General features: G+C 44.4%; 1 protein-coding gene across 3 annotated transcripts in view; it reads left to right on the top strand.

The window, feature by feature from the left end:
- The window catches only part of INTS9 (integrator complex subunit 9), a 106121-nt gene extending 84331 nt beyond the window's left edge, over window positions 1-21790 (top strand). For all 3 annotated transcript variants that reach the window (XM_059176866.1, XM_059176876.1, XM_059176885.1), the window contains 9 exons: window positions 557-668; window positions 3053-3233; window positions 6980-7040; window positions 10599-10770; window positions 13657-13781; window positions 16062-16229; window positions 18293-18391; window positions 19389-19526; window positions 21045-21790. In XM_059176866.1, coding sequence (XP_059032849.1) covers window positions 557-668; window positions 3053-3233; window positions 6980-7040; window positions 10599-10770; window positions 13657-13781; window positions 16062-16229; window positions 18293-18391; window positions 19389-19526; window positions 21045-21221 — 1233 coding nt within the window. In that variant the 3' untranslated portion in view covers window positions 21222-21790. The remainder of the gene's footprint in view (window positions 1-556; window positions 669-3052; window positions 3234-6979; window positions 7041-10598; window positions 10771-13656; window positions 13782-16061; window positions 16230-18292; window positions 18392-19388; window positions 19527-21044) is intronic.
- Window positions 21791-22860: the final 1070 nt, after the last annotated feature.

The following is a 22860-nucleotide window of genomic DNA, read 5'->3' as shown; positions in this document are numbered from 1 at the left end:
AAATTTCAAATGGGAAGCTCTTTTTTTTTTCCTTTTTTAAGATTTAATTTATTGAAGAGAGAGTGAGAGAGAGCATGAGAGCAGGGCGAGGGGCAGATGGAGAAGCAGACTTCCCGCTGAGGAGGGCTCTATCCTGGGACTCTGGAATCATGACCTGAGCCGAAGGCAGACGTTTAACCGACTGAGCCACCCAGGTGCCCTGCTCTTTTTTTTTTTTTTTTTTTTTTTTTTTTTTAGTTAGTTGAGGTAAAATTTATATGTGGTGAAACCCAAAGATCTTAAACATACAGTTCTGTGAATTTTCACATTATGTGATCATCACACCAGTCGAGACATGGAGCTCTTTTGTCCTTCTGTAAAGTTCCCTTGTCCCTCCGTGGTCTGTCCTCATCCCCACTGAGCAGCTGCTATTCACTGAACAGACTTCATTAGAGGAAGTAAGAGGACATGACGATGATTTGATCACAGAGCAAGGACTATATTCTCTTTTCCCTTTACTACTTATACTTGCCATTTCTTTTTGAATTACTAAGCAGAGTTCTCTCTGGTGTTTCAGCCCATGGACCAAGCTTCTCTCAAAAACAGCGACGTTCTCATTCTGACAGGCCTGACCCAGATCCCCACCGCGAACCCGGATGGCATGGTAGGAGAGTTCTGCAGCAATCTGGGTACGTGGCTGGCTCGCACTGTGAATGGGATGAGGTGTTCTAGGTTTACTTTTTGGATACCTTGCTTCGGTAGTATGTGGTCCTTCCCTTCACAGTCACACCCACTGATGCCCCTCCAACCCCATTCAAAGCTTTTCTTCCCATCTGCTTCACCCGTCTTGCCTATCCTTCAAAGCTTGCTGTTGTCAGCAGAAGCAATTCTTAAGCAACATAAATCTGAAGAATGTCAGAATGACTGTCCTAAGAGTCAGTTCAAGTGCTTTTATGCAACAAATACTCAATGTTCTCCCACTTGACTTACGTTGGAAAATTCTTATTTATTCTTCTTGCTTTGCGGTGGGATTTGGGGGCAGGACTGGCATTCATACAAGGTAGCAGCTGTCAAAAAAGGGAAGAATTGCATCTTTGCTTTGCAAATAATAGCATGGAAAAGACTGTAAATGCTTTGCATTCATAACAGCGAGACACTGAACAGATTATTTTTTTCTTTGAGAGAAGACTGAATTTGGGGGAGAGCCCTGGGGGGTATTTGCTACCTAGAAGAAATATTTGTGTCTTTGGATATAATTGTTAGTAAAATCTAAAAATCCTGCCTTTCTTTATAGAAAAGTATGGGTTGCTTACTGTCTTAGCTTGGGCTGCTGTAACAAAACACCATAGACTGGGTGCCTTGAACAATATTTATTTCTCATAGTTCTGGAGGCTGGAAGTCTGAGATCAGGTTGCCAGCATGTTCAGGCTCTGGTGAGGGCCGTCCTCCTGGCTTGTAGATGCCTACAAGAACTAAGTTGGCAGAGGGAAGCAACTCTCGTGTCGCTTCCTGTTCTTGTAAGGGAACCAGTCCCATCTTTAGAAGCTGTCCCCTCATGGCCTCATCTAAACCCAGTTACTTCCCAAAGCACCCACCCCCCAGTACCATCACATTGGGAGTTATGGCTTCACTATATGAATTTTAGGGGGACACAGACCTTCAGTCTATGACAGTTACCAAAGGGGTTACTGAGCTCAGACCGACCACCCCTAGCAACTGTAAGTGCTGTCACCTCTGCTCTGGGGAAAAGAAATGGTCATCATCTTACATTTACGTGAAAGGCAGTATCCTTTGACATTTCACTTGCCCATGCCAATCATCATAGTTTGTTGTTTGCTGATAGTAAACCAGACATAGTTTATTCTTCCTTGAAAAAATTATTGGACTTGTCTCAAATAGCATCTTTGATCTGTATGTTTGTTTATAATCTGGAGTCATAGACTCAAAGAACTTTAGATCTGAAAGGAACCTTAAGCTAATCTACTGTTTCTCAAAGCCCACACTAACTACTTGCCTCAAGATCAGTGAGGCCACTTACTAAAGATGCAATTTGGAGGCCCTGCCACAGATCTAGTAATTCTAGATTCTAGATCAGATTCTCTTGGGAGAGGAAAGACCCAGAAGAAAAGCTGCATTTTCAACATGTTCCCTGGCAATATTCATGTACACTAAAGCTTAAAGACCCCTGATCTAGTTCAGTCCTCTCATAACCAGTCAGAGAACAGGCCCCACCAGGTATCAGTGGCTTACGTGAGATCCTATAGCTTATGACAAAGGTGGAAGTAGAGCCAGGCCTCTGGAGCCCTGACCACTTTCTCTCTCCACGCTACCATACTGTCATAATGGCAAGTCAGCCAGTGCTCAGGGTACAGTGTTTGGGAGAGTGTGTGTGTCAAACATGGGAACGGAGGAGGATCCAATATACCAGAGGCTTCAATATCTGTACCCAAAAGTTATGTTTTTCAGTTTGTTTTGGAAACCAAACAAAAAACAAAGTTAAGAGAACTTGGATTTTTTTTCTTTTTTAGCCAGGTATAACTTCTAATATGATTATTCCCATAAGTTGCAATTCCCCTATTGGCTAACTTCTTTTAAGTATTTAAAGTATGAAGGATTTTCTTACAGATAACACATTAATGAAAGAAAATGCCACTAAAATGAGTCAAACGGAAAAACTTGGCCTATTTCCTTATAGGTCATTCAGCAGTGGTCAGACAGAACAGAGACAAATCCAGCAAAGTTTTGAGCAGGACCTAAAAAGAGAAGGAGCTTGGAGGGTCTCTCCTGAAGCTTGGCTGCCATTGGTAACCTTTAAAACCCAAACCCTTCACTGCACACCCTGTTCCCAGGGACTGAGATATCCAGTAAAAACCCAACTGATGGTTAGCCTCTGTATTCTCCCACCCCCTTGCTGTTTCTCAAAAGAAGCAGATCATTATCCATGGGAAATGAATTATATGAACAGAAATAGGAAAATGAAAGAAATCCAAATATCATTTTTAAAGTTTCCTTCTACCTTTATAAAACTATTCTTCTAATGCCCCTGTTTTCTCTCTGGCTTCAACTTTTCTAGCACTGACAGTCCGGAATGGAGGAAACGTGCTGGTGCCCTGCTACCCTTCTGGCGTGATCTATGACCTCCTGGAATGTCTGTATCAGTACATTGACTCAGCCGGCCTCTCCAATATTCCTTTTTACTTCATCTCCCCTGTGGCCAACAGTTCACTTGAGTTTTCTCAGATTTTTGCTGAATGGTATGTCTGTGTTCTCCATGACTCAGTACAAGAATAATAAGAATGAAAATGTAAAAAGTTTTTTTAATTAGAAAAAGAATGGAAATAGGTTTTTTTCCTCGCATTATTATGAGACTTTCGTTTTGTTATCTTTCTATGTCTGAGATGTGAAAATTGTATTAATGAAAGCCAAGTCTGTTATATTGCTAGGATGTAGAAGAATAGTTATCAAGAAGAGAAGGATGAAAGACAAAGATTAAACTCAGCCAGCTCTTTCAAAATCAGTGACAAAAATATTACGCATTTATCTTCTCACACGCTACCCTCTGCCTGTTACAAAGTGAAGTGAAGTGACACATTCTAGAAGCTCAAAAAAAGCCCAAGCTCATGTTGTCTGGAATTTACAACACCAGATCTTACAAGAAAGGCTGGATTTTTTTTTTTCATTTCAATAGCTTGATATTTGACAAAATTAAGTTTTACTACAGTAGGAAATTATTTGATTTAGTCCTAAGGTGGGTAAATGATTGTACAGGATGAAATTAGTGAACCCTTCCTGAATTATTTAGATGCACGTCTGAATCTAACTCACCTGGCCAAAAAAAGGAGGGATGGGAAAAATACATTAACTTTTACAGTCGACCGAACAGTACCTTAGAGTGGAGTTTCTAGATGGGGGTATGACACATACTCCGGTGTATTTAATCCAATGTTGTGTGGGAGCCTAATAGACACAGTATTCTACTGAGTTCCTCATGAAAAAGGAATTTGTATGTCATTCTGTCATATAACTTGTTCCATGTACTGCCCCCCCCTCCACCTTTTAAAAGGGTTTTTTTTTTCCCCTCCCCTTTTAGTTGTAGTCAGGGTCTTTTTTTCTTTCACTCTATTCAGACAAGCTTCTCTATTCCCTGTGTGTGTTATTCATGTTTGTCCTTAGGACTGTCGTTTTCATTGGTACCTATGGAATTTTATCCTTTTCTCCCCCAACATAGGAAGTTAATCTTGAATAATTAGCAGTCCACCCTAAGTATCACTTGTTCAGTTAGTCAGCATATACTGAATTTTCTCATCCAGATCTTTAATTAAAAACTCCAGGGCCAGCCCTGCGAGGCCCAGGGGCTCCGCCAGGCTTCCCCTCCCCCACTGTGTGCTGTTCTTGTCAAAATATCTAATGGGAGAGAAGGCAGGACCATGAGAATTAATATAGGTGGTTTTTGTGTTTCTGGGTCTATTTATTTGTTCATTTCTAATACATGTGTAAATACATTTACTATAGGAAACAATATGAGTTACAGAGGAAAAAAACTGAACCCATAAGCCCACTCCAGAAGTAATATTACTGTTGGCAGTTTGATGGATTTTTTTTTTCTTTCTATATGGGGGTCATGCTGATTATTTAATTTTGGATCCTGCTTTTAAAAATTTTAATATGATATTTGAGCATTATAAAATGTTCGAGGGGCACCTGGGTAGCCCAGTGGGTTAAGCCTCTGCCTTCAGCTCAGGTCATGCTCCCGAGGTCCTGGGATCAAGCCCCACATAGGGCTCTCTGCTCAGCGGGGAGCCTGCTTCCTCCTCTCTCTCTCTCTCTCTGCCTACCTCTCCACCTCCTTGTGATCTCTGTCAAATAAAAAATTAAAATCTTAAAAATAAATAAATAAAATAAAAAATAAAATGTTCAAGAACATAGTTTTTACATGACTGCATTATTATATCATTTGTACCTTATTTGTATATTGTATGATTTTCTTAACTGTTGTCTTACAATATATTGGACAGACAGGCTTTGCCCAGTTTTTTCCTTTTAGTAATAAATCTTCAGTTAATATCATTTTTATGTATAAATGACTACATCTTCTGCTTAAGTCAATTACTAAATGTGAAATTACTGGAACAAAGATTATAAACATGTTTTAATGTTTGTTATACAGATCTAAATGGCTTTTCAGAAAGGTTTTTGGCTTCTGTAAATTGTCCCTTTTTTTACATATTTAGAGGTGCTATACTCCTCTTACCAGTTTATCTAAACTCTGCTCTTTTGTTATATTTCTGCAGACATTTTTTCCCCATCTTTGCACTTTGGATTTTAAGGTCTTTGTTTTTTAAATAATAAAGTTGTGACTTTGGAATATTTTGAGGTTACAGAAAAGTTGCAGAGAGTGCAGAGAACTCCTATATACCTTCTACTTAGCTTCTGCTAATTTTAACATCTTATGCAGCCATTTACACATGCCAAAACTAAGAAGTGGACATTAGCATATTATTATTAGGTGAACTCCAGTCTTTATTCAGATTGTACCAGTTTTTCCACAAATGTCTGTTTTCTGTCCCAGGATCTAGTCCAGGATACCACAAGGCATTTAGGTTTCTGTTTTTGATTCATTTCTTTTTTGTTTTTGACAGAAATATTTTGGTTTTCTATATTGATGCTAACTAATGCAGCATAATATCCATTGCAATTGCAACAACCTAGGAAATCTTAATTAAAGATCTTATATTTGTCTCTCTTCCTGAGTTTAAGAGTTTTATCTTCCTGCTTAGAACTATATAATATAAAGTAACCCTCCACAAGTATCTTCCTCCAAAAAAGATATAAAGTGATTTTTTAATCAAAATTAAAGGGAAGTGTAAGAAAAATTAAATAATAAATTGTATTAATGAAGTCAGTATAAAACCCAAACCTTGAAGTCCTAAACTACCCTCTAAAAGTCATATCTGTTAGAACTGTTGAAATACTTTAATACTACTGTTTTAGTAGAATTCTCACAAATGGGCATTAACAAACATACATCACTACATATATTTTTTTGTAACATTTAAAAATGCCAAACCTATAGAACACCCATGGCTCTTAAGTTATCAGTTGTTAATTTTTGCTACAGTTGCTTTTTTCAGACATTTCCATATTTTAAATGTCAGATCTAGCCAAGAAAGAGCATAGTACCTAAAACATTCACAGTGTCTTCAGAGCTGAGATACTGCATTGCTCTCCAGCTTGAGTTACCAGTGCTGCTTAGTGGGTGTGCAAACGACAAGTTGTATGTCTGAATAAAAGTCTGTCACTTTGTCCTCAAAAGCGATCACAAGTGCAATAACAGTCTTTGAATTGGATCCTGGAACGGGAAAAGGACATTAGTGGAAAAACTGGTAAAATCCAGACAAAATTGGAATGTAGTTGGCTGTAATGCACTAATATTAATTTTTTCATTCCCCAATTGGATCGTAGTTATATAAGATGTTAACATGAAGGGGACACTGGGTATAGGGCACAAGGGAAGTCTGGACTGTCTTTGCAACTTTTCTGTGTAAATCTAAAACTATTGCAAAATTACAAGCTTACTTTTTAAGGCAAAAATGTATTGAAGAATTTTAACAGTTAAAAAATGCACACAGGGGGCATCTGGGTGGCTCAGTCGGTTAAAGCCTCTGCCTTCAGCTCAGGTCATGATCCCAGGGTCCTGGGATCAGGCCCCACATCAGGCTCTGCTCAGCAGGGAGTCTGCCTCCTCCTCTCTCTCTGCCTGCCTCTCTGCCTACTTGTGATCTCTATCAGTCAAGTAAATAAATAAATTTTTTTTAAAAATGCACACAAGACATTTATGTTCTGAATACTCTGTAAACGCTGACTTAGTCACAGTGAGATTGGCAAGCAGGAAGATTTTAAATAACCTTTAGTATTTAGTGTTTGCACTGCTACCACTAGGTGGCAACAGATGCCCTGGGCGCCCTACCTAACAGGCTCTTTTGCTTTTCCTCTTCAAAAGGCTTTGTCACAACAAACAGACTAAGGTGTATCTCCCGGAACCACCTTTTCCTCATGCAGAGGTAAGAAAATGGCATTATTGGGTCAGAGCAAAAAAAATTATAGATAAATAGTTCGAGATGGAGATAGGAGGTCAAGAGGTTTTAAAAAATCCTGGGGCACCTGGGTGGCTCAGTCAATTAATTAAATATCCAACTCTTAATTTCAGCTCAGGTCATGAGACCTCTCTTTGGGTTCCATGCTGGGCATGAAGCGTGCTTAAGATGCTCTCTCTCCCTCTCTCTCCCCCTCTGTCTCCCTCTTTTTGTATATATCTCAAAATAAAAATTTTAAAATCCTTAACAGAAACTCATATGGCCCTTTGTTTCCCATTTAAGACGACAGAGAAGTACTCTAACTCAAGATTCGCTACTTTCTCTTCTCATTAACACATTATAGTACCAGTATGTGTCTGCAGTTCATAACTTACCTCTGTTCTTTTGTCCGGGTGAGGAATTTGATCTAACATCTACTGTTAACCTTTTTGCATAATGACAGATTTATTTATTGTCAGTCTTCTTTCCAGTTAGTTATGTTGATCGTAGATGTGATGCTTTAATGATGAAAATAATAACATTTTAAGTTTTTGGAAAATAAAGGGTCAGAAGGAACAAACTTTCACTTATAAGCCATAGGATGTAGCATATAGTGTGACTGCAGCGAGCAGTACTGTGGTCCGTGTCTAAATATTGCTAAGGGAGCAGATATTAGAAAGTCTCATCACAGGAAAAAAAAGTTTGTAACCACACATGGTGATGGGCTTTAACTAGGCTTACTGTGGTGATTTTTTAACGATAGATCAAATGCTGTACAGCTGAAACTAATACAACATTATATGTCTATTATACCTCAGTTTCTTAAAAATGGAAAAATCATATCTTTCTCTCAGAACAGATGAGTGTTTTTATATAAGTTTATACCCAGTTTTGTTTTCATTATGTTTTTCACCAAATAGTGTATCTTGGACATTTTCTGTGTGCCTCACATTGTAATTATTGCTGCCTCGTATCCCGGAGGCACATCATATGGGCATTCTATAATACACTTAACCATTCTCTTAACTGTCTGACAAAAGAGTTATGCCCAGTTTTTTGTTATGTTTTTTAAAAGGTTGTTTAAATTGGTATAACCACTTTAGGAAACTGGCAGTTATCTGCTAAAGCTGAACACATAATGTACTCTCTGCCTCAGCAGTTTGATTCCTAATGTATAAACCAAAGAGAAATACGTAGGTGTGTCACCAAAAGATGCACAGAAGTCTTGAGAGCTCTCTTAGGCGTAGTTCAGAAATACACCCAAGTCTGGTGGATTTTGTGGCATGTTCCCACAGTCTACTCTCTTACCCAATAAGAATGAACGAACTCCCAAGACACGCAGTCATGTATACAGAGTTCACAGACACGGAGTGAAGTAAGTCAGACATAAGAGAGTAGGCACCATGTGATTTTCTTTATATATAAGTTCAAAAACACACAAAACTCATGAAACCAGCACAGTGGTTACCCTGGAGGTAGATAGTAATTGGAAAAGGACAAAGGGGAATTTCTGAGAAAATTGCAATGAATATCCTGCTAGCTATTTTAAACTTAACAACTTGCACTATTCTTACTTATTCCTACTCCAGAGGACTTTAACGAACCAGAATCTTACATGGAAAATTCTGAAAAATTCTTTTTTCAATCCACACACTCTGTTATAGGAGCCAAGGTATCTGCAGGCTCTGCCATTACCACAGTGAAATTCAGGCTAGAAATATGTAATGTCAGAAAATTAAGTGTGGCAAAACATATTTTGTGGCAGACTTTCCCACTGAAAGTCTGTTTTTCTCCCCTCCTGTCAACAATTAGCCTTTCTTTGTTTTCTAAGAATGTTGCTATACATTCATACCCACATATGTCACAGATGATCTTTGTCCCATTTACAATTATGAAAAGACCATAGTGGCGTGAACAGGGTTCCTGAAGTGCACTTGCCAACATTAGGGCATGATGGAGTTGACTCTGGGTACTGTGACCAATGCCCGTGCCCCCATGCAGTGCTGCCCTTAGTACTGATAAAAAAGAATTACAGAATTCCTCCCCTGCGGCTTCGTCACCTGTACAGTTTAGACATTAAAGAAGTGCAGAGGTAATTCTGGATGGTCAAATGTAGCAAGTCAGCTGGAAAGGTAGATCCAGTTGGCAAAAAAAAAAAAAGAGAGAGAGAGAGATGAATTTATCTTAGTTCCTATGCATTGATCAGAAGAAAGAACTTCAGGAACTGTAGGTAATGACTAAAAAATGATTTAAGATATGTGCCAAGACCCACTGCTATTCTTAGAATCCCATTCATCTCCTTGACAGCAATGGATACAGTAGGCTTAGTCTTTTAGACATCGCTTACCCTTATTTAACTGGGACAGGGAATAATTTTGGCTATAAATCGGTTATAAAAAGAATGTCAGTTTACTCACATACAACTTGGAAAGAAGGTGGGAATTCAGCATTTGCTCCATCTTTGCTATGTATAACCTATCCAACCTTGGATGCCTGGTTAGGATCTCTGGGGTAGTGTTGCAGTGCTACCAGTAAAAGCAGTCTCTCTGAATTAAAGGTTAAATCTTTAACGTGAAGAGAATTTGGCTTCCCTTTGGGGATTGTCCCATTGCGGCCACCTGTCAGTATTGGGACGACTTCAGATGGAGTTGGGGTTGTTGACTGGGCTCCCCTCTTATGCATGGTGGCTTGCTTCGGGATTAAGTTGTGTCACAGACCATTTCTTTATCCATTAGACAATATCTCAGAGCAATACTCCCTTCGCCCTAGCTGGTATTTAGGGCCTCTGAAGTCTGGATGTTTGCCATCTGGCCTTTCATTGCCAGAATGGGGGACGTGGGGGCAGGGCCGGGGCAGAAGGAAGAGCTTCTGAGCCATGTCACAAGATGCCATCTGTGGCTGTAACGGTCTGTGGTGTTGCCTTGGGTTGGGCATGACTTTGGGAGAATAGTGCCAGGTATTGTGCTGGAAGGGAGATTTTTTTGGTTCAGAACATACACTTTTAAGACAAGTTTGAGGCTGCGCACGGCCCCACTTACCACAGCTCTCTGTGTCGTGAGCATGTCATATCTCCTAAATTTCTGAAAGCCAATTTGGCCTTTGTCTTTATTAAGTTGCTGCAGTAACTTTACAGCTGTAACTTCTCAAGAGGTGGTCCTTTGTGGGTAAATAATTTTTCTTGTGTGAGATGTTTATTGTTTACAGAACTTGGTGATCCACATGTTTTGGGAAAGTTATTTGTACTTCAAATAATACTGGGAACTTCTGGGGCCAGGGCTTGCGGTGTCAGGAAGCTCTAAAGGAGGACTTAGACTACATCAGGCCTTAACAGCCTGAACAATAGTATCCCCTGAGTATGTTAATACGTACCAGAAAGTCTCATCTGTCCAGAAAGTCACCTTGTAGATAGAAAATCTCCATTTTCGGCAAATATTAACCAGATTATGTGTATTTTTAATTTCCTTCTCCCTCTCGCATGCTGTGTGGTTCTTCCCTCCGGCTGTACAGGCTAACGTCTCTTCGTGTGCTTCTCTGTACATCTTGCAGCTCATTCAAACCAACAAGTTGAAGCACTACCCCAGCCTCCACGGAGACTTCAGCAGTGATTTCCGCCAGCCGTGTGTGGTGTTCACTGGGCACCCCTCCCTCCGATTTGGGGACGTAGTCCACTTCATGGAGCTCTGGGGGAAATCTAGTCTCAACACTGTCATATTTACAGGTAAACAAACAAAACCTTGCCCTTTCCACTGAGACCGTCACTCAGAGCACCAACCAGGTGGAGACCAAGGGACGAATTTTACAGTCAGACCGAAATATGAACAACACATCTATCGTAAATACCAAAGGGTGAAGAAACCATGGGGAAAGAGAAAGAATAGAGCAAGATGGACTGTGAGGAAACTACTGGGCAAAGCTTTCATAGCGGTTTTGAGAGATTTTTGCCTGGAGGCAGATTCCTCATGACTGCTTTTGCAATGATTTTGTGTGCTGTTTCAAGAATGGCAGTAATTCTAGGAACCACTTTTGTTTTACCCTTTAGGAATTATTCCCTGAATTGGGTCTTTCACCTTTGGCTATAGTTTTCTCTGGCTTCCAGTTTTCCTTCTGGAGACAAACCCCTCAGAGTAGAGCAGATCCTTTCATGAGGTCAGGCCAGGGGTTTTACCTTAATCGCTACATTATCTTATCAATTTTAGGTCTTCAGTCAGAAATCTTATGGGCAGTGAAGTAAAAAACCTTGATCCAAATCTGGTCTGAAGGACTATAACTTAAGCCAAGTTACCCCATGTCTCTGAGCCTCATTCTTCTTCGTTATCAAATGGGGTTAATTGCTGGCTCCTTCCTTGAGTATCTCTGTGCATTTAGTGTAATGTTTAAAAAGACACTTCATACAGTGCCTGGCACATAAAAGCTTTTGAGAAAATTATCAGTTGACTTCTTTCTCATTGCTTTTAAGACTTGAATGATGGAAAAGAATCTACTCCATCCCCAAAGCTTCAGGACCAGGGACCCCGGGCCCTTCCCTGTGTTCAGCCTGTTGGTGAGAGTGACAGAGGCCTCCACCACAGCAGTAGTCAGACAGAGTTGGCTTAATGACTCGGTTGCAAGTGGTAAGGACGCACAAACCATGGGGAAGTGGAAGGCATCTCAGAATATGTTGAACTTAATGGATTTGGGCTTATGTTGGGTGATTTTGAAGTGGGTTCTTGGCTGTGGGACATTGCGCTGGATTAGCTGTTGTCAAGAAACAGGAGTGGTTATATTACTGAGTATCTTAATAATTCTTATCTAGAAGGCAAGAAGAATGGAGCTAGGAGAGGGTAATGTTTGCTCATTTTGTGGTGTGAACAGTGTTGTGGTTTTGTGTTCAGACATGATTACAGAGGGGTTTTTGTTTTTTGTTTTGATCCATTCTGGTCACCGAGTGGTCATGTCTGGTGTTAGTGTTCTGTGAAATTGTGTGTGTCCAACAGGAGAGCACCGTGGCCTATCCATGAGTGACAGGCTGGCTCTGGCTATCACCAAGGCCTAATGGAAAGTGCCCAGATTGCTGGGGCTGCTTCTCTCTTTCCCAGGCCCCCTTTGGCCAAGAGGAAGTCAGGCCACAAGACTTGATTCACGGTACCCAGAACCTCACTGTTGCCAAGTTTTGCTAAGCAGGAGGTGATCTGGAGAGCATTGTCTGTAGTAGGACCAAAGGTGGTGTCTCCTATTCTTTTTGAGGAGTTGTTAACCCTGATGCAGTAGTTGGTACAGTGTTTACATAGGCACAGTTAGACGATTGTGGATGTTTGGTAGACATCTACAATGTCTATGGTAGACGTTTTCCTTTAGCCAGTTAGGAAGAAATCAGAGGCTGTGTGATGGTCCATAACCATCCTGGATAATGAATTTAAATCTCAGCAGGTTTTGAGGGGCTTTCAGAACAGGAGTTAGGTCATTTGTGAGGTTAGGTAGTGTCAGAGAAGCGTCTCAGACCACTGTTTCGGGTCATATTACAGCTGTTGCACAGTTGAAGCTTACTTAGGCCACGTCAAAAAAGTGTCTGTCATCTCTCCCAGATGCTTGCCTCCTTTGGGGGTATTCTTCTTGGAGAAAAAGGAGCCACTGGAGGGGGAGTAATTTAAAAATCTGGAAGTTCCATCAGTTTTCCCAAATGCACTGGATAAGTTAGTGGGACAGTGGTGAGTGTAAGCCTGAAGGCTGTAAGAAGTGATGTCCTCGTGGGGCCACAGGCTGTTGGGAATCTTTTAAGTATTATTTTTCACACCAGAAATGTGCCAGTTCTTCTGGCTCAGGGTGGTCAGCCTCCTTGAGTGGGTAGACCATTCCTCCAAGCAGCCTGCGGGGAGTGCTGCTGGAGGGAACAGACGGGCCATTAGGGCAGATGTGGTTCCCAGTCATGCTGTCACCGGCTTTGCTGATGGGAGCACAGCAGCGGCAGCAGAAGTGTCTGGTGACATGGAGCCAGGGTCCTTTGCTTTTCTTCTTGCAGCATCCTCTCAAGTAGGTGGTGTGTGGTTTGTCTCATACCTGCGTGTTAACTCTGAGCACTCAATTCGAGTGGCCTGCACCAGATTTCCCCACTGTGAGGTCACTGTTTTATATGTAATAATTATCTTGGGGAGCTGGGGGAGGGACTTCCCCAAACTTTTCTCTAATTTTTTTAGCATCTATTGATGATCCTAGTCAGAAAAAATTATTACTGTGATGATTGCCAAATGATGATTTTTTTTTTAACCTTTACTGTTCCTGTTACATTTATTTGGCATTCTTTTGTAAAGGGGTTTTCTTCCTCCCCCATTTACTTATTTAACCCTTGTTTATCTCCTCGGTCTCTCCATGTTGAAACCTTGAGCTCACACCCATACCTCCAATCCCACATCTACTCTGTACTATTCACTCTGGCCTCTCCTTGCCCTTAGTTGTAGATTCCTCCTCCCCAGTGATAAGGAATCTGGTTCCCCCAGCCTCGGACACATACACTGCCTCACCCTCCCACTGGTGCAGCCATCTGCTCACTCTTGACCACACCAGCCGCCTCCTCACTTGGCAGCAGCTCCGTTGCGTGCATCTCAAATTTTGGTTCTTGTGCTCTCATTAGAACCTGATTTCTCCTACCTGGAAGCACTGGCTCCCTACCAGCCCTTGGCCATGAAATGCATTTACTGCCCCATTGATACACGGCTGAACTTCATCCAGGTGTCCAAGCTGCTTAAAGAAGTCCAGGTAAGGAAGGGAAGTGCAGTGTCTCCACAGCCCTGTCACCGCTGGGGTGTTCGCGGGCTGCGGGCAGAGGGCCGGCTGCATTTCTTGCCTAGCTTACTTCCCATGTGTCCACAGCATGCTGACGCATGCGCCTTAGTTATCCTTCACAGTACTGAGCTTGACACCTGGAAAGTCCTTTCCGTTCTAAAGAAGTCAAAAGTGGAAGGAAAAGAAAGCATAAACAGTCTATTTTGATGAGGACCACCTGTGTCTGGTTAAAAGCAAATTGCCCCCTCTCCCACGAGAAAAGTTATTCTGGAAAACTACTCATTGAGCCAAAAGACAGTTTAGCTGAAACCTGGGCTGGGCCCTGGGCCACATGTGGATGAGCAGCACACGCAGAGTTACTGTGCCTTTTTTTTTTTTTTTTTAAAGATTTTATTTATTTATTTGACAGACAGAGATCACAAATAGGCAAGAGAGAGAGAGGAGGAAGCAGGCTCCCTGCCAAGCAGAGAGCCCGATGCGGGGCTCAATCCCAGGACCCTGGGATCATGACATGAGCCGAAGGCAGAGGCTTTAAACCCAATGAGCCACCCAGGTGCCCCTCTTTTTTTTTTTTTTTAAGATTTTATTTGACAGAGATCACAAGTAGGCAGAGAGAGAGAGGAGGAAGCAGGTCCCCTGCTGAGCAGAGAGCCTGATGCGGGGCTTGATCCCAGAAGCCTGAGATCATGACCTGAGCTGAAGGCAGAGGCTTAACCCACTGAGCCACCCAGGCACCCCTACTCTGCTTTTTTAATGAGAGGTTTCTTTTGGTTTGGCTTCTGTTGCATTTGTTTGTTTTTTTCCTTTTGCACTTTCTGCCATAGGAGAAAGCCAGAAGTAGTTGGGTAAAGGCGTGGGTGAAAGGAAGGCCATCCAGCGGGAGAATGGAGAGGGAGAGTGGGGAATAGAAGTCACCCCACTGGACAGCACATCTGACAGTGGGCACGGGGAGGCTGCTCGGGAATGGCCCAGGAGTGAGGCCAGAGGAAGAGTTCTCATTCCCCATTGCTTTGGGAGCTCAAATGAGCACCATGGGGCCTTGGCACATCTCAGATCAGAAGTGTGCTTTTCTCCTCTGAGAGTTTTTGACCTCAGGATGGGAGGCAGTAACACAGAACTCTGAGGAAGGCTAGTGAGTAATGGGAAACTCGGGAGCCTCAGGAATGCAGAGAACATGGCTGACGGTGATGGCTCACTTGCTGGCCCCACAGGAGGGAAGATGGGCTTTCTCTAGACATGATTCGAGCAGTAGATGAGCTGGGGCAGGTTTGGCAATTCGCTCCCCCACCGTGTACGTATTGGCATATGGGCAGACATGGTTAAGAGCCTATTGTTTTCATCACTAACTATTCCCTACAGCAGTGCTGTGCTCTGTGCTCGTGGAGCCCTGGCAGCACAGGACAGTGGGGACAGGAGGCCACCTCGTCTCCACTGTGGGAGGGGGAAAGCTGGCTGGAGGCCTCAGGCTGGGACCTCGCAGTCAGGTGGCTCTGAGAGGAGTTACAGGATACCACCCAGGTCAGGAAGAGGACAAGTCTGAGCCCAACAGAACAAGCGCTCCTTTGAATGCATCTGATGGGCCTGCTGGAAGGCCTCCCTCCAGGAACTGGAGGTGAGCTCCAGGCTCTTCAGTAAAAGCGGTGGCAGTACAATAACTCAGGGCCCCTGGGATCAGTTTTCAGTTGTGTGTTATTTGTCCCAAGTAGATGCTGGTTTAATACTTCTGTCTCTCAAAGTAACAAAGAGGGACATTTTGTAAACAAGCTCTGAGTCAGTCTGTCCTACACAATTGAGAATGTGATCTGAGCAGTGCCCACTGCAAAAAAAGAGCAGACCTGCCGATACTGGAAAAAAGCCCAACCCAGAACACCAGACTAGCACGACAGTCAGTAGTTCCTGCCCACTGGCCTCCAGCTGTGTCCACCAGTCAGTGATGGTAGGTGTGATAAGAAGACTATGCCCTCCAGGGGCTTAAGGACCAGCTGAGAGCAGACCCCTGGAAGTCACTGTCAAAGTGACTTAAAAAGAATCAAAAACAAATGCAAATAGAGGCAGTGGATCCCCACTAGTCCACGTGGCTAGCAGTTGAGGGCTTTGCCTTGAAATTTTTATTCTTTCCCCGCACTGCACTCACCTCTCCTGCTTCCCATTACTCGGGTTTGAGAGGAGGAGAGAGAGGTCAGATGGCCCGAAAGTGGTGAGGCTGAGCGTGCGTGCTCGAGGCCTCACCCCGCCCCATCCCCTGGGTTCCAGCCGCTCCACGTGGTGTGCCCCGAGCAGTACACACAGCCACCACCTGCGCAGTCCCACCGGATGGACCTGATGATCGACTGCCAGCCGCCCGCCATGTCTTACCGGCGGGCCGAGGTCCTCGCCTTGCCTTTCAAGCGTCGCTACGAGAAGATCGAAATCATGCCAGAGGTGAGCCATTCTCTCTCTCATGGTCAAACCCAGGCTTTCCACGTGAGTCTTAGAAAGAGGACTGTCCCAGAAGTGGCTGTCTTCTGGCCAAAGAATGCAGATCCTTTAAGTGAGGACCTGGGAACGGAGCCTTCCCAGGGATCTCTGGGATCTTCAGAGCCTTCTCATTTTTTGGGTAGTGAAGTAACTGCTGTTTACATCACAAGTACATCATAACTATGCCCTCAGGGGTGGGCAGTTGTGATTTCTGCCCTTTCTGTAGTATAAATCATGCTATAGTACACACAATACCGGCATGTAGTATAAATCAGAACCATCCATTTACAGAAATCCTTGTCCATGTGTGGAATATAGAGAGCTAAAAGCATCATTGAGTTTTGCCGGGAGAGACCTGCATGAGATACAGGGGTTAAAAGTCTCACCATTCTTCAGTTTTTGCTACTACTAAAGGATGCTTATTTCCATCCCAAATGAGAGTGTGTCCTCTGCAGCTTCCTTCTAATCCTCCTCCTCCGTCCCTGTAAGTGCAGGAGGGGAGACCTGATGTGCCAGCCCTCGTGGATGCATTCTGGTAGGAAAACTCTGGTCTCTGGCGGCAAGGGACACGTCTCCAGCTCGCAGACGTGTGTGAACTGAGGGGTGGTTGTTGTGGGCTCCGGGTAGACGTCCCTCATGGCACAACAGAGTCTTATTTTGCTCACGGGGCTGCCACGGTTCCCACAATGCCATCCCCAAACCTCCCAGACAGTGCCACCAGGCAGCCTGACCTGTGGGGGGAGTAAGTGCGGTGGAGGAAGGAAAAAGCTGTATACGGACAGGCATTGTCAGGAACCCTGAGCAGACATGGGTCGCCCCGGGGGGAGCATTTCACACTCGTGCCGTGTGTGTTTCCTTATTTCATGAAGCAGTCCTCATTCCTTTTAAATATCCTAAGTGGCTTCCTCTGTCCATGGGATATTGATCTTCATATTTACGTAAATGACATTTTGCATATTTATTCACTTTTGTTTTTACATAAAGGAGTCTTGGACAGATCAGGGTCTACATGTGTCAGAGCAATAGTCAACTAAACCCAGGAGCGAGGGCTTCTCACAGGATCACACATTGCTGCTGGTAGTGGAGTTGGGGAGCTTCAGAGCGTCAGACTCAGATGGTAGGGAAAGACATGGCCCCCTAGGTAAAGGCTGGGTGTTCCACTTTGGGAGAAGTCAGATTTCCAGGAATTAGCCCACTCAGGCCAAATGCTGCTGTCCCTGTCCTTCCTGCCTGACTAGTCACCTGGTGGTTATGAGGAAAGAGGCAGAGGCCATTGTGGAAAGTCAGCACCTGTTAGGTATTCAGAGTAAGAAGAAGCCCTTAGCAGTTTCCAAGAGATCCTACTCAAGTGTCAGGAGTGGTCTGGAAGCCACCCAAAATGTGGGTTGTGGCGGTTCAGGTGATGAGCCCGTGGCAGGATTTTGGCGGTGCATAATTTGGGGGTTGACTAATAACAAAAGGGCAAAGCAGAAGGGTCAGCACCCTGGGGTCCCAGTGTGTGACGGCACAGGCTTACACGAGGTGCCTGCTTAGAGTTGTGGGCCACCGCCAGGAAGAGCGCCCCAGGCAGGCTCAAGCTCATTCTCCTCCTCTTCTCAGCCCAGTTTACCCGCCACCGACACCCCCTTCTCTCTGTTTCTCTTACCTCCATTCTTTCTTGTGATCGTTGTATTATTTGTATATGTGATATATTTTTGATTGAAGGTATTTTTAAGTTTTTTTACCTTCTTACTTCCTTAAAATTATGTGTTATTTTAGACTGCAATGATATAAACAAAAGATAAAAGAAAGTGAGGAATGGCGGTCACAAAGACTCAGCTTCCCTGCGCCATACGCCGCACCCTTCCCTCCAGGCTGGCAGGGGTGCGGCGCTGTGAGCGAGCTGGTGGCTGTGGAAAGCTGGCCATGGCCGTCACCGGCCATCCGTGAGCTCAGTGTGGCCTCCCAGTCCTGACTTGGGATGGCGCAGCTGCAGCACCTGGTCCCACACATGTAGGGAAGCCCAGCTGACACCCGTTTGCTTCCAGCTCGCAGATGCGCTGGTGCCCATGGAGATTAAACCTGGCATTTCCTTGGCGACTGTCTCGGCTGTGCTGCACACGAAAGATAACAAGCACGTGCTTCAGGTATGGGGGTAGGTGGGCTGGGCTTGCACCCCCGAGTTGCCACTGGGGCTTGTGAAGACGAGGAACCCCCCAGACCGCCCCCATCAGTGGTCCTAGCACTCCCACCAGCACAAGTCAGAGACCAGACTCTTAATGGATTGGATTGAAACAGAGAAGACATTGATATAAATTCTTCCCTACTTATCTCTCTGGCCACATGCCTCAGAGAGAGAAGCGGGAAGAGCAGCTATTATTCATGGAGCTGGGGCCGCACTGCATCCTAAGTGCCTTTCCCGGCTCCCAAGGACTGGCATCTCTCAGCGCACCTGCGGGCGCCTTTGCTAGACCTGCAGTGCAGAGTGCGGGCGCGGGGAGCCCCCAGAGCAGCAGGGAAACCCACCCCAGGCAGCAGCTGGGCACCTGTGAGCCGCGTGCCACAGGGCCTTGTCCCCGGCACCTCGTGCCCCAGTTCACCGTGTGTTTACTGCCTCATGGCATGGCTCTGTGAGCCCTTGTCCTCACCCCCCTTCTCAAAAAAGACTCCTTTCAGACTTGGACTGTGCTGCCACATAAAACATGCAAGCTCCTTGCCGTGAGCATTTCTCACCTTCCCACATTATCCTCACCAGACTCGGTTACCGCCGCTCTGTAGGCAGTTTCTCTGACCTTTTACCCCGTCATTCTGGGTTAATCCCCCACGATGGGTGGCCTGGGCCACCGCGCTACTGCTACCTGAGCAGCTGCCAACACAGTTTCTCATTTGAAGAATTTAATTGAAAAATACCGAAGTGAATCCTTTAAAACTTAAAAATGAGTCTTGATCAAAGGAAGATCTCTGCCAAAAAAGTCCCAATGCTGTGTGGATACTTGGTGTTAGTTTATGTTGGGAGAGCCCCAGCTGGCGCGGGGCCCTGGGTGGGACCGACAGACAGGCTCGTGCTGTGGCCCCACAATGGCCTCTGCGCTCGGCCTCTGCGCTCTCGGTGCTTGATGAGACCCGCCCGGTGTCCTGCTCTAGCCCCCACCCAGGCCAGCCCAGCCCAGCGGCGGTAAGAAGAGAAAGCGGGCGAGCGAGGACATCCCGGACTGCAAAGTGCTGAAGCCCCTGCTGAGCGGCTCAATCCCCGTGGAGCAGTTTGTGCAGACACTGGAGAAGGTGAGCGCTGCCCCAGCTGCAGCACCGCGGCCTCCCCACTCTTCGCTCACCTCAAGGAACGCCATGTCGCTGCTTTTTTCTCCAGCTACACTTCTGAGCTGCTGTCCCTGTAGTATCTGCTTGAGTCAGGATCAGGGCAGAAGACAGAACCGGGGGAGGGTCCCAGAGAGTTGGGAGAAGACCATGCTCTTCTTCCCTGTAGGTCCCCCCATTTCTTCTCTGCCAGCCCCTTCCTGTCAGACTCAGGCCACAAGAAGACTACCTCACCACACCCCGTTTCTTGTGGGAACTAGACCAAGCGAGCCCTTCAGAAACTTAGATGTGACCAGTGGGTGAAGTGGGAAGGCCAGATAAAGGAAACTCTGTAAGTCTGCTCCTTAGAGACTTACTTTTCAAGAAGCCCCTTGCTGATCAGAGCGCCAGCATGGATGCTGGCTGTGTCACAAGAGACAAGAGGCTTATACTGGGGGGCGGCGAGGGCAGAGGCACCCATGTGTTCAGGTCCCTGGGAGAGGGAGAAGCAGGGCCAGCAACTCCCAGATGGGTGGGAAGAGAGGGAAGAAGTCGGCGGTCCTCGGGAGGACCCTGGCCCTTCCCCGAATCAGCAGCCAGCCATCAGTGGTTTAATTTTTCCCTAAAGGGAAAACTGTGGCCAAGTTGTGCAGCCCTGCTAGCCCCTGAGCGGGGGAGTGACTGCTTCCTCCCGACCTTGTGCTCCTCCGGCCCCTATTGGTAGGACTCAGCTTGACCTGTTTTTTAAAAGCCTAAAACAGCTTCCTTTTCCAGAAGCAGCTTCACTTGGTTCTGCCTGGCTCGTGTAGAACTTGACCCTTAGGATCTGCCCCAACCTGCACATGAACTTTCTGGAACTAAGGGGAGAGATTCTCCCTAGCCCATATTCTTTACCTATCCTGTGTCCTTTTCAGGCAAATCAGTGTTATTTCTCCTTTTCCTCTTCTCAACTTTATGTGTGATATGTAAGAAAATTCTATAACTCACGTTAAGGTACTTAAAGAAGGATTTGCTGTCCTGCCTTGTCTCATTCTCCCTTGAGAAGGATTTGCCAGATCACAAGGCTATTGATATCTTGCTTTTAGGAATGGCATTTTTCTGGGATGGGGTGAAGCTTTTTTTTAATCCAGAGCCTTTGGCTGGTGATGGATAGCCCAGCACCCCAGACTCCTGAACTCAGGCGCTTGGATGTGCTCCTCAGATAACTCAAAAGCTTAAGCGGATTACATAAATTTTGTTGTGTTTTGCATGAAAATTGGCATGTTTGGAGACTTCTTTTAAAGTGTACGAAGCTGTTTTTTAATTCTGTTGCTGTAGGAGATCTTATGACAAGTCTGAAGAATTGTCTTGGGAGCATCAAAAATGACAGTTTCTAGAATGTTCAGTTTGGCCAAGCCTAGGAAGTATCCTTTCTTAAAACCATCAGTTGCTGCAATATCCTCTGCCTTTCAGTCAGCCTCTTGTTTTCAGAATACCCATCATCTGCTTTCTCTTCTTTTGGAGCAGCATGGCTTCAGCGATATTAAGGTGGAAGACACAGCAAAGGGCCATATTGTCCTACTCCAGGAAGCCGAGACACTCATCCAGATTGAGGAAGATTCGACTCATATCATTTGTGATAATGATGAGATGCTCAGGGTACGACTGCGGGACCTCGTTCTCAAATTCCTACAGAAGTTCTAAAAGGAAGGTCTAAAAGGAACATCTAAGCCGTTTCTACTTCACCGAAATCCTGCAGTCCTCTGCTGGGGCTGCCGGCACAAACTGAAGAAGAGCATAAAAAGTTGGCTGTGGCTTGGTGGTGTTCTCTGGCTTAAGGAATAAAGAAGTAGCCCTTGAGGGACCTGATTGTCAGCAGTTACAGCCAGAAGCTCCTGGGCTGGATTGCCACTCTGTTTTGGGCAAGATCTTTTGCTTTAAACTTGAACTCGTTCTCTTCCCAATTTTGCCTCTCTTGGGTGGCCAGGATGGTAAGGCAGCAAGCTAAAACATAATGTAAGTGGAACAGATGCAGTTTCCAAGAGGTTAATGGTGGAAGGGGAGGTAAAAAATGATTGACTTAGCAGTCTTCATTTTTCATGGTTTCATAGGCCTTAGGCAGGAGGAACAAATCTTTGCTTGTTTTATTTACTTGTCTACAGTGCTACACCTATGAAGAAAGATGATTTTAAAAAATTTTGGTATAATGAACCATATATATGTATTTTATACTGTGAGCCCATTTTGTTAATAAAACTTATTTTTTTATAGAAGTACATGTGCTCTGTTGAACCTAAAATGTACACATTGATTTAGTATCCGAAAAAATAACTATACAGAACAGCATAAATTGAGAAAATAATAATAACCATAATGATAATAATAAATAATAAATAATAAATAAATAATAAAAATAAATAATAAATAATAATAACCATAATGGGGCACCTGGGTGGCTCAGTTGGTTAAGCATCTGACTCAATCTCAGGGTCGTGAGTTCAAGCCCCATGTAGGGCTCCATGCTGGGCGTGGAATCTACTTAAAAAAATACCATAGCATGGGGCACCTGGGTGGCTCAGTGGTTAAGCGTCTGCCTTTGGCTCAGCTCACAGTCCCAAGGTCCTGGAATCAAGGCCCACATCGGGCTCCCTGCTCAGCGGGAAGCCTGCTTCTTGCTCTCCCATGCCCCCGTTTATGTTCCCTCTCTCGGTGTGTCTCTCTCTGTCAAATAAATAAAATCTTTTTTAAAAAAAAAGTGATAGCAAATTTTAGTTTGGTGTGTGCAAGCATATAACCCAACATTATTTAGAAAAATCAGATACATGTTTCCTAAATTGTATGAAAAGTTGCCTAACTTTATCTGAGCTGTGTCTGTATATAAAACAACACAGGGGCACTTGGGTGGCTCAGTCTCTTAGGCATCCAGCGCTTGATTTTGGCTCAGGTCATGATCTCAGCACCCTGAGATCTAGCCCTTTGTCGGGTTCCGTGCTCAGCACAGAGTCTGTGTGTCCCTCTCCCTTCGCCCTACCCCATCCCTGCTAGTGCACTCTCAAATAAACATATAAATAAAATGTTTAAAAAAAAAAAAAAAAAAACACCAGCACAGATTGGTCACAGCAGCCTTAACCTTTTGAGGAAAGATCCAGAACACACAGCCCAGGCTCTATTAATTAATCCATCTCACTGCTGCCCTTGCCACAGATGATCAGGATTCTCTGCATTAAGCAGAGCATTAAACTCAGATACCCACAGACCCTTATAATAATAGTAAGCTAATATATTTACAATAATGCTGCTTCTTAACTGCTTAACACAGATGTTTACCTCATCTAAGATAGCA

The sequence above is a fragment of the Mustela lutreola genome, chromosome 1 (genome assembly GCF_030435805.1).
Source record: "Mustela lutreola isolate mMusLut2 chromosome 1, mMusLut2.pri, whole genome shotgun sequence".
In the NCBI taxonomy this organism is placed as follows: Eukaryota; Metazoa; Chordata; class Mammalia; order Carnivora; family Mustelidae; genus Mustela; species Mustela lutreola.
Note: the sequence above shows the minus strand (reverse complement) of the source record. Positions and strands in the feature narration are given on the sequence as shown.